Source organism: Balaenoptera musculus, chromosome 8, assembly GCF_009873245.2.
Source record: "Balaenoptera musculus isolate JJ_BM4_2016_0621 chromosome 8, mBalMus1.pri.v3, whole genome shotgun sequence".
In the NCBI taxonomy this organism is placed as follows: domain Eukaryota; kingdom Metazoa; phylum Chordata; class Mammalia; order Artiodactyla; family Balaenopteridae; genus Balaenoptera; species Balaenoptera musculus.
Window position 1 is genome coordinate 36,594,222 of NC_045792.1, and position 17,242 is coordinate 36,611,463.

General features: G+C 42.8%; 1 protein-coding gene across 2 annotated transcripts in view; it reads left to right on the forward strand.

The window, feature by feature from the left end:
* MAML2 (mastermind like transcriptional coactivator 2) overlaps nucleotides 1-17,242 on the forward strand; it is a 362,285-nt gene that overhangs the window by 233,852 nt on the left and 111,191 nt on the right. For both annotated transcript variants that reach the window (XM_036861124.1, XM_036861125.1), the window contains exon 2: nucleotides 4,653-6,155. In XM_036861124.1, coding sequence (XP_036717019.1) covers nucleotides 4,653-6,155 — 1,503 coding nt within the window. The remainder of the gene's footprint in view (nucleotides 1-4,652; nucleotides 6,156-17,242) is intronic.

Sequence of the window (17,242 nt, forward strand, 5' to 3'; positions counted from 1 at the left end):
TGCTTTTGAGGGCCCCTTCTTCCTTATAAAAATTTTTAAAATTATATATATATTTTTAAATTTTATTTATTTATTATTATTATTTTTTTTTGGCTGTGTTGGGTCTTCGTTTCTGTGCGAGGGCTTTCTCCAGTTGCGGCAAGCGGGGGCCACTCTTCATCGCGGTGCGTGGGCCTCTCACTGTCGCGGCCTCTCTTGTTGCGGAGCACAGGCTCCAGACGCGCAGGCTCAGTAGTTGTGGCTCACGGGCCCAGTTGCTCCGCGGCACGTGGGATCTTCCCAGACCAGGGCTCGAACCCGTGTCCCCTGCATTGGCAGGCAGATTCTCAACCACTGCGCCACCAGGGAAGCCCTAAATTATATTTTATGACTGTGTTGACATCAAGATAAATATATTACTATATATATTAAAACATTTCCTCAACCTAAAAGTTCAATTTTTCTTCCATACTAAATTAAATTAAAATATTTTCACGGGCCCCTAAGACTACTGTGGGCCCTGGGCACTGTGCCTACCCAGCCTAATGGGTAAGTCAGCCCTGGTGAGAGATTTGTTCTGGAGATTCTTTCCTCTACCCTTCCAATGTTATTAACTGCTTTCTGGAAATTGTTTGTCCCCTCTGGCTTTCAGGATATACCCTGCCCTTATACTTCTACCTGCCCCCATCCCGTCTTCCCCAGCCACCTGGAAGGTCTACACTGTGGAGCTCCCAACTTCCCTAAACCAGCCGCCATCTTTCTTGATGTAAACCCATGTCTTCATTCCTCTGACTGAGTCTCATTCCCTTAGGACTATTCCTGGCCTGGTAAGGTGGCATTGAATTTTCTGATAAACTATTTCTCACTGAGGTATTTATGATATGACTCTCTGTGTTCTCCCTCTCCTTCTAGAATACAGTGTTTCCATTTTGTCACAGAAATTTTTGAGATTCTATACCACAATTCAAAGCCATATATCCGATGGAGACATTTTAGTCCAGCAAAGAAAATACTTCAAAGCAAAGACTGAACTTTGAGAATCACTGAGATTGTATTGTGCCTCTACTTCTGTGCATTCCTTGGGCCTTGGTGACATAACTTTGATTAGAAACTTCTACAAGGCAGGACATAGACTATCCCCAAAATTCTCTTGGTAAATATCATGCCTGATGAAGTCCTAATGGAATCTCTTTAACCATGGGGATGTCTTCCATACGTCACTGAGGAGGACTTCTGTTTCCCACCTTAAGCCATCCATCCAGGTATGCTTGGTGGTGACTTTACACCATGATACATATGCCTAAAAAACAATTCTCACTCCCTCATTGTCTATTATTTTCTGGGTTCAGGCAGGAAAGTGTTCTCAGAGATAATCCTATTTATAAAGGAGGGAACTGTGGTCCATAGAAGAGAAATAACTTCCTGAAATAGCAAAGCAAGTAATGCCAGAATCAGGACTAGATCCTGGGCCAGCCTCCTCAACACCTGCGTGTGGGCACCATTTATATATCTCTGTCGGGCCTGGGGTACCATTTACTCCGCAGCACAGGCTCAGCAGTGGGAATCCTTGGTTTGGTGCCGGGCTTTATTGCTTAGTGTTTGTGTGACCTTGAAGAGTTACTCAGTCTCCCAACCTCAATTTTCTCATCAGTAAAAGGGAGGGGAGAGGGTAGAAATAGTATCGACCTTATAGAGTTGTTGTTGCGAGGATTCTTAGAGTTGTTCTGTGAGAATTAGATGCGATTATCCATATAAAAAGCTTAGCACGACGGCTAGCACACGAGCCCTCAATAAATGACTTTGTTGTTGTTGTTATTACTATTATTATTACTACTACTACTACTACTGCTACCACCACCGCTAATTCTATTACTCTGTCTCCAGCCCTGGTGGCTTAGAGAAAGTCCTGGAGCTGCTTCCCAGAGTATGTACTGAACTGCCCAGGGAGTGGCCTGAGCGGTAGAGAATCTGGCAGAACAGGTTTTTTCAAAGCAGTGGAAAATAAATCAAAGGCAATAACCCAAACCTGGAAAAAGAATGTTTTCCTTTGTTTTTTCTTTACCAGTTGTGGAAAAAAGCTTCAAAATGTAACATGCTGAAATAAATCAGCGTGAAATAAATCAGGCCTCTCTTAAGGTAACACGGCTGACCCTCTTTGGTCTGTGCTCTTCCTGACCGCCTGAGGACAGACGGTGACCACTTTCAGTTTGTGCCAAATGCAGTGATGGCTGACAGTGTTCTGTGATGATGTTGGCCTATAGCAGTGAATAGACAAGATTAGGAGTCAGGGAAACATGGAGAGACAGCAAAGATGAGGGGAACAAAAGCTTCACAGCCAGGTGCAAAGGGTACCCCTATCCCTTGCTGCAAACTGCGCATCACCAAATGTTAAATCTCATGGGATTTAGTTAGGGCTCTTGGTTGAAAGTAACAGAAGCTCAACTCACATTAGCTTAAGCAACAAGGAGCCTTTATTGTAAAGATTCCATAGTGTATCAAGGAAGACAATGAGAGAGGCAGAGCTGGCCTAAGATAGAAATCAGGTCTTCAAATGCTATCAAAATTTGTGTCCTTCCTCTCTGCATCATTCCCTCTCTTTCCACAGACTTACTTCCTCTATGGCTGTGGTTGGCTTAATGGAACAACACTTCACAAGTTTTATAAATGACTGTGCAGCTACCCAAAGAGAGCCTGGTCTCACTTTCTCCGATTTCAGAATTCTCATGGAAGGAATGATTGGCCCAGCTTGGGTCAGGTTCCTTTTTCTGATTGCCCATTAGCAATGGTAAAAGGTAAACATTGGTTATACCAGCATGGTACATCGACCATAACTAGACACACTTGTGAGGGGGCAAACCCACAGGTAATGGATTACTGAAACAGGTATTGAGGAACTACATGACAAGAAACATATCGTTCACACTCAGCCCTAGATTGCATCCCCGCCATTCCCTGATTCCTCATCATGTGACGAGAGATCCAGGATATCTCTGTGCTCACTACCCCCTCCCTCTTCGTACAAGGCAGACCCTAGCCCTGAACAATGTGACTCCAGCATCATATAGTGGAAGTGACACAGGCTTTAGAACTATGCAGAACTTGAGTTAAAGCCCAGGTCTACCACTTATACTGGGCAAGTTACTTAGCCTCCCTGAGCCTTGGTTTCCTTATCTATAAAATAACGCATATCTAATGGAGTTGTTGTAAAGGCTAAGGAAAATAAAATAACCATATTTAAAGTACTTGGCATATAATAGGTGCTCGGTTACGTTAATTTCATTTTCTAATTAGGTTACCTAGAAATCTTCAGGAGGGTGGGGGAGTGATGGTAAGAGAAAAGGGAGGACAGGAGAAGTGATAGAATTTTATATCTGGGAAGTGTCCTTCTGCCTCAGTAATTTGCAATTATCTTGAGCGAACATTAAATAATTGAAGTGGGTCAGCTGCACTGGGAAAGCCACACTTTGCTAGATATAGCCTCTCACTTCAGAGGCAAAGCAACAAGGATCTCAAGACCAATGGTGCATGTTTTATGTTTCTTATTAATTTACTGGTGTGACTGTATGGTCCTTAAATCTCTCTCTATAATGTCTGAAGTTAATAGAATACAGTCTAATCACTGAGTGAGTGATTGAAGTACTTTAATATTTTGTTGTTACTGTTGCTGTTTAGAGAGATGCTCCTCTTTGAGAAGGTAGTAAGCCATATTTTTTTATAAACTAAACTTTATTGAGTTCTTACTTCAGTAAGCCCTGTGCTAAACGTTTACATGTCTCATGTCTTCCTACGAGTTAAGTGCTGCTGTCCCCATTTTCCAGGTAAGGAAAATTGAGGCTAAGGTAAGTCCAGAGCCAGGATCACTTAGCACTCAGTGACAGATTGGAATTTGAGCGCTGCTTAGCCGGTTCCAGAGCCTGAGTTCTTAACCACTATGCGGTACTGCCTCTCTACACCTTGGTTTTGGCTAAGAGATTTAGAGACGGGCCAGATAAAAAATGAATCCCCAGGAAAATCTGTGCTTAGAGTGTCTCATTTGATAAATGATAACCTCATAGCTTCTGCGCACCCACCCAGTATTGCTACAGGGGCTTAAATGCAAAGCTGCAGAATCATAGGAAGAAAAATAGTTAAACAACAGAGAGACTATCTCCTTCGACACGACAACTATTCTAATTACTTACTTAGACGATAAGAGTGATGATGGGGTTGAATCTGTGAAAAAGAAACTGGAAATTGGGTCCCAGCTTTAGACTCTACAGTGTTTCCCATCTTGGTCAAAATTGTGTTCAGTCCAGTGGCCTGTGGCCGTGTGGGTTATGTGTACATGCATGTGGAATAGTTTGGCCTGTTCCAGAAAACAGCACCACTTTGGTGATTAATCGTAAGCATTATCAATAACTCCCCATGACATGTGAAGGATTCTTCATCCATCGGCCAACGCACCAATCATGGGAAACTCTATGACCTGTCACCCCTCATTGACCTGCTCCTCCAGAAACATTTTGCTCTGTTTGTGCTACTGTAAGTTTCATTATACTCCAAACTGGGCTTCATTTGTGCCTCATCCTGTGTGTAAATGGAAAAAACATTCAAATATTCTGTCTCTTTTGACTAAACGCATATCTGGAAAAATATCTCATGTTCTGTTTTCTTATTCCCCCTCTGTCTTTCAGCTCCAGGGTTCCTTGAAAAGAAAGCAGATAGTTAACCTGTCCCCTGCCAACAGCAAGAGGCCTAATGGCTTTGTCGACAACTCATTCCTTGATATCAAAAGAATCCGTGTTGGGGAAAACCTCACTGCAGGACAAGGGGGCCTCCAAGTAAATAATGGACAAAGTCATATGATGTCAGGGACCTTGCCCATGAGCCAAGCACCCCTGAGAAAGACTGCCACGCTGCCACCCCATACACATTCTCCTGGAAATGGTATGTTCAACATGGGCTTAAAGGAAGTGAAGAAGGAACCGGGAGAGACTCTCTCTTGCAGCAAGCACGTGGATGGTCAAGTGACCCAGGAGAATATTTTTTCTAACAGGTACGGAGATGACCCCGGAGAGCAGCTGATGGATCCCGAGCTGCAGGAACTGTTCAATGAACTGACCAATATATCTGTGCCTCCCATGAGTGACCTCGAGCTGGAGAACATGATCAACGCCACCATAAAGCAGGACGACCCGTTTAACATCGACTTGGGTCAGCAAAGCCAGAGGAGCACTCCCCGGCCGTCCTTGCCCATGGAGAAGACGGTGATCAAAAGCGAATACTCACCCGGCCTGACCCAGGGCCCCTCGGGCTCTCCTCAGTTGAGGCCCTCATCCGCCGGCCCTGCGTTCTCCATGGCCACCTCGGCCCTCTCCGCTTCCTCCCCGATCCCTTCGGTCCCTCAGAGCCAGGCTCAGCCCCAGACGGCCTCAGGAGCAAGCCGGGCCCTGCCGAGCTGGCAGGAAGTATCCCACGCCCAGCAGCTCAAACAGATCGCTGCTAATCGTCAGCAGCACGTCCGGATGCAGCAGCACCAGCCGACCAGCTGGCCAGGTTTGCCCTCTTCGGCGGGGCCCTCCCCAGGTCCGTTTGGGCAGGAGAAAATCCCCAGCCCCTCTTTTGGCCAGCAGCCATTCAGCCCCCAGAGCTCCCCCATGCCGGGGGTCGTGGGCGGCGGCAGCCAGTCGAAGGTCATGGCGAACTACATGTACAAGGCCAGCCCCTCGGCCCAGGGAGGGCCTCTGGACGTGCTCCTGCAGCAGAAGCCTCAGGACCTTAGTCGGAGTTTTATGAACAACCCCCACACAGCCATGGAGCCCCGGCATGGCAGCACCAAACCTTTGTTTCATTTTAACTCAGATCAAGCCAACCAGCAGATGCCTTCCGTTTTGCCTCCCCAGAGCAAGCCTCCTCTCCTGCATTATACCCAGCCGCAGCCGCAGCCGCAGCAGAGCTCGATTGCAGCTCAGCAGCAGCAACAGCCGCAGCCACAACAGCCGCCGCAGCAGCCGCAGCCGCAGCCGCAGCCGCAGCCGCAGCAGCAGCCGCAGCCAGCAGCTCAGCCCACCCAGCCTCTCTTGAGCCAGCCTTTGCTGAGGTCACCGTTACCACTTCAGCAGAAGATCCTGCTGCAGAAGATGCAGAATCAGCCCATCACAGGACTGGGGTACCAAGTCTCCCAACAACACAGACAGGTAAGGGCTTTGCTCCTCCCAACGCAGAGTACCCAGACACCATTCAGCTCGGTCCGGTTGCTTTGGTTACCATTATGTTTGCACTGGGACGGAATCAAGACCACAGAGACGGCGATGGTGCTGACAGATGCCTCTGGAGACCTCATGAAGGTTCACCTGAGGCATCTGGAGGCAAGAGCATCTTCCTTGTAGAGCATCACTGTCGTTGGGGTCTGTTGTGATCCAAGGCTCTTGCTTATTAAGAAGGTTGCCTTAGAATCCATGCCTTTAGTGACAAGTCCAGTTGTCAGTTACATTCTGATATGCCCATGCCCGGTGTTTATTTGTTCAGTCAATAAATCAGTCATTACGTCGACATGCATGCCCTGAGTACCTACCGCATGCATGATGTTGTGATTGTGCTGAGTACTGAAATAAGGCCAGACGTGATATTAAGAGTGTTTAATGACAAATCTCCACCCACACCAACCAACTGAAATGTCTAAACGCCCAACCCATCATAATAGATCCTGCTGTGATTCCATGCTGGTGCATGAGGGTTGAGTGTCCACCCTAAATAAGACATGTTCTCTGTCTGCAAGTACAGTCTGGAGAGGCCGACAGGCTTTAAAAACTATCATTTTAATACTGAGTGGAAAAGATAATGATATGGAGTACAAAGCTTGGATATTTACTGAGCAAGGGGAAATCAGGAACGGCTGCCGGAGAAGGTAATGTGTGAATTAAGTGTTAAAGCATGAAATTGTCATGACTACCAACAGAAAAAAAAAAAATCTGTGGTTACCTTATATCCTGTGGTTAACATAAAGCAGAGGTTTTATTCTGCCCCAAACAGGAATCATATGAAGAGATAGCCCTGTGTCTCCAGAACACACACTGGTGACTCAGTGCCGATCCCCAGGGAACTTGAAAGGAAAAATTCTTCCTGGAATAAGTGAGGGAAGGCAGGCAGGCAGGCAGGCAGGCAGGAAGGCTGAATGTTGCTTTGTGCATGTAATTTGACAGATCTGTGTTAGCGTCCAAGCACAAAGACAGCACGTTACCTGTCAAAACAATGTGTCAGGACAGTATGACGGCACAGAGCCTAGTTCCAATCACATTCCTAGAGTAGTTTGTATGGCTACTGCCCAGAAAAGAATGCCACCAGCACCACAGACTGTGGCCAAGCTAACCTTTGCCTTAGATATATGCCAGGAGAAAACTAGACTCAACTAGGATTCAAGAGCTGTGTCCCAAGTAAACTTTCGGCTCTTAACCACTTACGAAGTGTGTTTTTCTAAATCGTAGATGATGAAGAATGGACTTGGAGTAGAGTCATGTGTATATTACAAAGTTCCATTTTTAGCGTGGGTAATTTGGGGATCGTTTAAAAACAAACAGTATTGTGGAACTACTTTCTAATATTCTGTGTAGCCACTTTGCTGTGGGTGAATCTGGGTTTAAATTCTAACTCTGACACTCTAGCTGTGTGACCTCCAGCGAATCAGTGAGCCTCTCTAAGCCTCAGTTTCCTCACCTGTAAGTGACGATGATAATGTACATCCTAGGATTTTTGGAGAGTAAGTGATATATCTCTCAGGCGGGAGTCTAGAATAAAGTTGGCTATTATTGTGATTATCATGGAAAGGGCCATACATGATATCAGAATATTTTTTAACCAGCATTACTTTTATGTAGGAAGCCCATTGGAGTAAGTCTCACATTTTTACATAAACAGTACTAGAGGAATAAAAGAGAACTATCTTTAATTCTGTCCAGCAATATGGTGAGTGGGTAGCGATTTACCTTTCCTGGGCCCGGACTTCTGACCATAAAAATGACCATAAATAATGAGATATTAGTAGAGGTTAGCATTTATTGAGTATTTACTCTGTAACTGGCATGACCTCTGCCCCGCCTTGATTGTGGTATCTCATTTTACCCATGTAAACTAATTACCATTATTCTCATTTTATAGGTGAGGCAAATGAGGCACAGAGAAGTTAAATGACTTTTCCAAAGTTACACAGATAATAAGTAGCAGAGCCAGGATTCTGATGGTCTACTTTGAAGGTTGTACTTTCAGGCTTGAGGCTATACCGCTCACAAGAAGGATTTGCTGGGAAATGAATGGCCATTTGTAGATCATTGTGAAATTCTCAAAAGAAATATTTCTTATAATATCGAGCCATATTACATAATCTACACAGTAAATTAAGTTTGGGGAGGATAGAGGAAGTCTCAAATCTCTAATCACATTCAGAGCTGTTAAAGAAAAGAATCAAAAACTATCTGTGTGACGCTTGACCTTCCTGAGAGTGAGTATTATGAAGCTTAACCAAAATAAGCAATTTACAACAGGAAATATAGCTCTTTGGTACCCCATCAGCCCTTCTTTGGGAGCCTTCCTGCCACCTCCAACATCCTCTGTCTTGTTTCCGGCTCTATTGCTCATATCAACAACTGTCCACCATACTTCTGACCCCTTAGTCCCCATGCCAGCTTCCAGGACCCAAGCACACCAATGGGTGCTAATGACCAAATCCACAAACATCTCCCAGTACCTTGGATATTTTTTTACTTTTCCCAGTGTGTATGACACTTATGATGCCAAGATAATTTTCATCTTTTCAAGAAGGCCCTCAAAAAGTGGTAGAAATGGTGGTGACATGTCCAGCTAAAGGCCTCTTCTGTACAGGCAGGCAATGGCTACTCAATCAAAGCCTTCTCCCAACCTTGTCAGTTGAACTTGTATATTGTCCCTCCCGGCTCAACAATTCCATGAAGTATGACTCTGAAGTGTTCTGTGTCTGAGTTGTGAGCAAGTGTATCAGAGCTCTGTAGTCAAATAAGTGTGACCCTCTTGAAAGCATTCACCTTTGAAGGGGTTGGACGCATGCTAATAATGGTGCTATTGTTCAATACAGTTGCAGAGTTTTTCTCTAGGGATTGTCTTCAGAGCTTTTAGCACATTGAGTGGATTGTTATCAATGCAGTAATATTCATCTTGTCGGGGTTATTTCTGAAAACAGTCAAGCAGAGTAATGCTGCTTTGGGTCAAAAAAACAAAGAATAACTATGATGTGATAGAACTGCATTTCACGTTTGGTTTGTGAACTTTCCCTGAGGGCAATAAAGAAAGTAAATGAGTTGCTTCCCAAGAGGATAATTTTGAGAAGTAATTTTCATTTGGATGTACATATTTCTAGGTTTTTCCGTTTTTATTGTCTCATCCGGTATATTGCTAAGTATTCTCAACTCAGAGAGAGTAGTTTTAACTCTGCCATTCATAGTAGACAGTACAAATCTGTGTTCTCATCTCAGATTAGCCAAATCACTGATACTCATGACCAAGGCCATGGGAGGGAAGGAAATTAAGCAATTCTTAAGTTTATCAACTAAATCATCCTGAACGAAAACAGTAGTCATGAATTTTTTTCTGCTTGTCATACTCACTTTATGTCAAACACAGCAAGATTCACTAGTGGGATATGTTAATTGGGACAGTCTAGCCTTGGGAATGGCGGAAGTCTTGGTTCTCTGCTGCAAAATGATAGATTGAATTCGTTGATCAGTTGTTTAGAATTTACCCAGTAGACTGTGCAAAGATGGCCTTCTCTTCACCTTTCAGAACTCTGAACCCAGACAGGGCTGCATGCTCAGGCAGAGACTGAAATTGGGGGAATTCATATGTCCCTCTCCCTTTACTGGGTACCTGCCCACTTCTGCTCTCCTAGATGTGAATGGCACCCGAGAGATAGATGCGGCATAATCGAATTGTTGGAGACATCTTTATTGTTCCACGCCTGGAGTAGTTTTAAATAATCCCTTCTCTGGAGACTGCGAGAACAAATGGTATTTGGTGTTTCACAAAATGTCTTCAGCAACTCTGTCTTGCTAGTGTTTGGGGCTTGGCAAGTGGAAATACCTCCTGGCTATAATTTTCTTCTTTTTCCGATTGGAAGGTTATGGGAGAGGGCAGGAGAGGGATGTAATGCATGCAGTTCTGATTTATCTTCAAGTCACTGAATACTTGTTTTAAGGTGTGAAAGAATTATTGGTTGACCAGGGGCTCATGAGAGTTCAATCCAAAGCCCTAACCTCTTGCACTAGAAAATGGTCTTTTTCAAAGCTGTATAATCAGACCCTTAAAAGTGTGAATTTTTTTTTTTGTAACATTAGAGCCATGAAACTCAAGTGGATTCTATATTTGGTTTAGAATTCTCCCATCTCTAAAAATTCTGAGAGGGAAGGCAGCCAGTGGATGGATAGTTTGTTGTGACCAAAACATAAATTTGTACATTTCCTTGTTAGTTTAAAGCCAAGCTCCTCAATTGTATATTAGGAACCTCACCCCACTCTCTCTACCTAGCCAAGTTTATCCTTCAGTACACTATATATCAATCTTTGGCATAAATCAAGCAATGTTCTCCTCCCTTCGTCTTTAAGTTAATCTTGTGCATAGCTAACCTTAAAGATGAACACTCAGAAAATTGTTTCCCAGTTGGTCTGAGGGTGGAGAAATGAGGACTCACTGTAGCTGTCATATACTGACAGTACTTCTAAATCCTTATAATTGCCCAGAGAAAGTGCCAGAGAAGAGATAGAACCTCCATTCAACTGGGAGTGCCTTTTCTAATAGGAAAATAATTATGAATTCAGAGTTCTGCAACAATATAACATCCAAACCACCCCTTTGCTGGGGGTTAGGGGTTGGCTAAAGGGTCAGCCAATTAGGCTAGTGTCAGGGTTTGGTTTTAGGGGCAGAATCAGGTGAGAGGAAGTCAGGAGCATGAAGGGCCAAAGACAGAACCCAGCCAAAATCCTCAAAAAGCTGGGAAACAAAATCAGTCAGTATACTCAGAACCGAGGAATGAATCTAAAAGATGGTAACAAACCCATGATTTCGTAAGTGACCTAAAATCTAGAGTGTAGTTAGGATAGAGACCCAGGAGATGCTAGGTGGTCATTACAAATGACCCTCGACCATTTGGTGATTTCCATTATGACTTACCTTGGCTGGATTAGGCTGGCAAAAGGGAAGAGTTCTGATACAGATATACTGAGGGTTGTTCATGGCAAGCCAGGAGCATTGTTTTTATATTTTCATTTTATCTTTGATATTTCATCATTTATCTTTTAAGTTTACAAAAGAAACAAAAATTTGTTTTTAATACTCCATGAAACTAGTGCTAAGGCCAGGATCCAGAGTGAATTTCCAGACACACATGTTAATATAATTTATACTGAAGACTTTTTTTTTAATTGGAGTATAGTTGATTTACAATGTTATGTTAGTTTCAGGTGTACAACAAAGTAAATAAGTTATACATATACATATATCCACTCTCTTCTAGATTCTTTTCCCATATAGGCCATTACAAAGTATTGATTAGAGTTCCCTGTACTATGGAGTAGGTCCTTATTAGTTATCCATTTTATATACAGTAGTGTGTATATGTCAATCTCAATCTTTCAGTTTATCCATCCCCTGCCTTACACCCTGGTAACCATTTAGAAAACCAGTTTGTTTTCTACATCTGTAACTCTATTTCTGTTTTGTATATAAGCTCATTTGAACCCTTTTTTTAGATTCCACATATAAGTGATATCATATGATACTTGTCCTCCTCTGTCTGACTTACTTCACTCAGTATAACAATCTCTAGGTCCATCCATGTTGCTGCAAAGGCATTATTTCATTCTTTTTTATGGCTGAGTAATATTCCATTTTATATATGTACCACATCTTCTTTATCCATTCCTCTATTGATGGGCATTTAGGTTGCTTCCATGTCCTGCCTGTTGTAAATAGTGCTGCAGTGAACATTGGGGTGCATGTGTCTTTTTGAATTAATGGTTTTCTCTGGATATATGCCCAGGAGTGGGATTGCTGGATCATATGGTAGCCCTATTTTCAGGTTTTTAAGGAACCTCCATACTGTTCTCCATAGTGGCTGCACCAATTTACATTCCCACCAACAGCGCAAGAGGGTTCCCTTTTCTCCACACCCTCTCCAGCATTTATTGTTTGTAGATTTTTTGATGATGGCCAGTCTGACCGGTGTGAGGTGATACCTCATTGTGGTTTTGATTTGCATTTCTCTAATGATTAATGATGCTGAGCATCCTTTCATGTGTTTGTTGGCAATCTGTATATCTTCTTTGGAGAAATGTCTATTTAGGTCTTCTGCCCATTTTTGTATTGGGTTGTTTGTTTTTTGGATATTGAGCTGCATGAGCTACTTGTATATTTTGGAGATTAATCCTTTGTCAGTTGCTTCATTTGCAAATATTTTCTCCCATTCTGAGGGTTGTCTTTTCATCTTGTTTATAGTTTCCTTTGCTGTGCAAAAGCTTTGAAGTTTCATTAGGTCCCATTTGTTTATTTTTGTTTTTATTTCCATTTCTCTACGAGGTGGGTCAGAAAGGATCTTGCTGTGATTTATGTCATAGAGTGTTCTGCCTATGTTTTCCTCTAAGAGTTTGATAGTGTCTGGCCTTACATTTAGGTCTTCAATCCATTTTGAGTTTATTTTTGTGTATGGTGTTAGGGAGTGTTCTAATTTCATTCCTTTACATGTAGCTGTCCAGTTTTCCCAGCACCACTTATTGAAGAGGCTGTCTTTTCTCCATTGTATATTCTTGCCTCCTTTATCAAAGATAAGGTGACCTTATGTGTGTGGGGTTATCTCTGGGCTTTCTATCCTGTTCCATTGATCTATATTTCTGTTTTTTGTGCCAGTACCATACTGTCTTGATTACTGTAGCTTTGTAGTATAGTCTAAAGTCCTGGAGCCTGATTCCTCCAGCTCTGTTTTTTGTTTTTTGTTTTTTTTAATTAATTAATTAGTTTATTTATTTTTGGCTGTGTTGGGTCTTCGTTTCTCTGTGAGGGCTTTCTCCAGTTGCGGCTAGCAGGGGCCACTCTTCATCGCAGTGCGCGGGCCTTTCACTGTCGCGGCCTGTCTTGTTGCGGAGCACAGGCTCCAGACGCGCAAGCTCAGTAGTTGTGGCTCACGGGCCTAGCTGCTCCGCGGCATGTGGAATCTTCCCAGACCAGGGCTCGAACCCGTGTCCCCTGCATTGGCAGGCGGATTCTCAACCACTGCGCCACCAGGGAAGCCCAGCTCTGTTTTTCTTTCTCAAGATTGTTTTGCCTATTCAGGGTCTTTTGTGTTTCCATACAAATTGTAAAACTTTTTGTTCTAGTTCTGTGAAAAATGCCATTGATAGCTTGATAGCATTGAATCTGTAGATTGCTTTGGTTAGTATAGTCATTTTCACAATGTTGATTCTTCCAATCTAAGAACATGGTATATCTCTCCATCTGTTTGTATCATCTTTAATTTCTTTCCTCAGTGTCTTATAGTTTTCTGCATACAGGTCTTTTGTCTCCCTAGGTAGGTTTATTCCTAGGTATTTTATTCTTTCTGTTGCAGTGGTAAATGGGATTGTTTCCTTAATTTCTCTTTCAGATTTTTTGTCATTAGTGTATAGGAATGCAAGAGATTTCTGTGCATTAATGTTGTATCCTGCTACTTTACCAAATTCATTGATTAGCTCTAATAGTTTTCTGATAGCATCTTTAGGATTTTCTGTGTATAGTATCATGTCATCTTGTACTGAAGACTCTTGACTGGCAAAATTAGCAGGAGGGATTTTGCTTGTGTCTTGTTAGTGTTCTTTGGTTTGTTCATTTTAACATGAATACCAACTCTGTGCCATATATAAATAACCCAAATGGTAGATATTATCAACGCTTTTTTAATAGATGAGGACACCGAGGCTTAGAGGGGTTAAATAACTTGCTCAGAGTTGCAGTCAGCACTGGCCCAGTGCTAATAACTACTATGCTGCCTAGGTTAAGGAAATAGGTACATGTGGTCTGGGTTGTGCTAACAGAGCCTTTTTTGTGATGTCTGTTTGAAATTTCACTGTTGTCCACATTCCCAGTTTTTTTCTACCTCAGGCAAAACTTAAGCCAGTTCTGATGCAGTTGCCTTATCTCAATCCACAGATCTCTAGTCTCCTAGTCTGCCCAACTTGGAGCCAGGAACTAAAGATTCCAGGCTAACTTGAGTACTGATCCATTCTTCACTCTAGCAATAGCTTGTATTCATTCATGCAAAAAATATTTGTTGAGTGCTTGCTCTATTTGTTGAGTTCTGGATACTGATACTACAACTGGGAACAAAGATGAAGGTGTGATATAGTAAGGAAAAAATAAAATTTTTTAAAAGTTTTTTTAGATTATAAATAATCAGAAAGTGTTTTCAAATTGAGCTATTTTCATCATATTGCAGACTTATTCTTGCTTCTGTTGCTAGGCTGATTTGCTGCTGGGCTTCCTGGTACCTCTGATCCATGATAAAAATGGAAAAAATCCAAGGGAGTGGATATGTGATTTAGTTTTTAAAGCAAAAACTCCAAAGTCTTCGTTATGTTTTTTTAAGTGATAAAGAAAATTCATTCACTCTCTTTTTCTTTAACATCATCCATCAAGATTTTAGAACCTGTTTATGGTCACTGTTAGAGGTTCACAATAGGGTAAAACCATAATTTTTGCATTCATTCATTCATATGATGAGAATTTACTGAGCACTTACAATGTGCCAGGAATTGAAGACTAAAAGATTAAGTGATCCAAAGAACTCTCCTTGCATCCATCAAAAGATCAGGAAGTCATGGTTCCTCTCCTCAATGAGCTTTTGATTAGAAGGAGACATCTGTCCCTAATGCTATTGGATTCCCATTGGGTATGCATACTACATTGTCCTTTGCTTAAATCCACTTTATGTAGTAACTGAGCCCAAATCATCTGGGCTTTTCCCCTAAGTTTTCAAGTTCAACTTTGAACATGTTACTTTAACCTTTTATAGAATAGAACTCTATTTGCTAGATATTCCACTTTCATTTCTATTTCATTTTATCATCCTAGTATGCAATAGCTCAGTTCACAATAGACTGAATTGGTGTAAAGCAACAATTAATTCCTGTGTCCCTCAGTAAAGAAGTAAACACAATAGCAAGAAGAACATGTTAGCCTTGGAATCATAATCCATAGGGTTTAAATCCACAGTTAGGGGAATGGCTTCTGTTATTCTCATTCCACTCATTCCAAGGTCTTTGTCCATGCCTTGCATCCGTCCATAAGAGCTGTGCATTTAAAGCATTAGTGGGTAATTTAGCCTGTTGAATACCAAGTTTCTAACTAGGGAAAAGAGGGGTATGAGGTTAAGAAATAGATTTGATCCTGGAGAGGGAAATGCAAGAGGGTTAATGGAAAATATGACAGATACTTAACTGTAATGTGCATTAATGTAAGTGACTCAAACAATCCCCTTTGCACCCATTCCAATTAGTTTTGCCTTTTCTAATCAGATGTCAGTTGGTATCAGTTCGGTGGAGGGGGGTGGTGGGGTCTTTTTGTGAAATCAAAAGGAAGCAAAAACCCATTTAGCCCGTGTGCTAATCAGTAAGTGTTCATATTAATGGTTAATTAAAGTCAGGCACAGAGACTTGAGATTCAGAAGGTGTTTACCATAAGACGTTCTAGGTTTGAAACAAAAGACCACACAAATATTTAGACTTCTAGAATCAGAGCGATGTAACGTGAGTGAATCATCTTACTCTTTTACATTGCGTTGCAAGCAAGGAAGACCCAACTTACACACACACACAGAGCCCAGGCAGCTCTCCGGATGCTAGTTAGACAACTCTGGATGAATATTTGCATTTTATGCAATGAATCTGAACAATAAAGTGGCACCTTATTCTCCAAGCAGTAAATGGAGTAGAGCAGAATAAAGTGACTACATGCCTGTGCATCCTGCAAAATCAAGTTTCAAGGCCCTTGAGGATGAAAGAATGGGGGTGGTTGACCTGTTTCCCTTTCTTTCTGCTGCTAATTCCCTCCACCCTGAATCACTGGCATTTTCCAGTTTGCTTTTCACAGGAGCTTAAGTTCAGCTCCACCTTTAGGAAACATGAACTTCATAAACAGGGAGCTTGTTCTGGCCCTACGTCTTGTAGCCCACACGCCTGTGTGGGTGAACACAAGAGCGTGTGGACCTCATGTTCTTGTCTTTGGCTCACATCTCGACTTTATGTCTCTGGGTCTTTGTCCAGTACCCCCTCCCCTTGGCTGTCCCCTCTCTTCTTTTACCCTTTCTCTACAGACCAATTTTGAACTCACCTCTCTTCCCTGAACTCCTTTGAGACCCGTTTTATGGCAGGCCTGGAAAGGGATGCCGAGGACATTTAGCCACTGGAGTTGTTATTGGCAACAAGGGTGAAGACACTTTTCCTGGAAAAGGATGCATGTTGGGGAGAGCCTGGTGAGCTGGCAGCCCCGTCTCTGTGTCCCGCAAGCCTCTGGCACAGGTGAATGAAGTCTGAATGGACACACCCATGGGAAAAACATTGCCCCTGTCGCATCAAGTGCTTGCTGACTGGCCTGAGTCCTTGCCATCTTGCCAACCTGCAGGTGGAGTGAGCATTCTAAAACAGGAATTTAACCATGTCTGTCACCTGCCTAAGCCCCTTAAGTGCTCTTCATTTTCTCATAATGAAATCCAGCTCCTTCCATGGCTTTGTGTGACCTGGCTCCTGCCAAGCCCTCCAGATGGATTGGTTTCTATTCCCAGCTTTCTTCTTCCCTTAGCCCCACGCTATCACCTGTCTGTGGCCCGCAGACTCCCATACACTGTGCCCTCCAGCTCCCTCCAACTGAAGTCCTGAAAAGTACCACGCTTTCACCCTCAGCTCTTCAAACATGCCGTTCCTTCTTTCTGGAACATTCTCCCGCTCTACTCTGCCTGGCTAACCTAACCCTAAGCTTTCTCAGTCTCAGCTAAACAATTTCTTCCAGAAGGTTTCCCTGGCCTCCCAATCTGGATAAGCTCCCATTCTGTATTCTCTGCTAGTTGCCTCTACTTCCTCTCTTTCAACAGCTATCACCCCCTCATATCTCTTTGTTCTTGTGTGTCTTCCTCAACGAAGCAGCGAGCCACTTGAAGGCAGGGATTGTGTCCATCTTGTTCACCCTTATACTCCAGTCCCTAACATGTCTACTCTGTGGTTGGCACCCACAACATTTTTGCTGA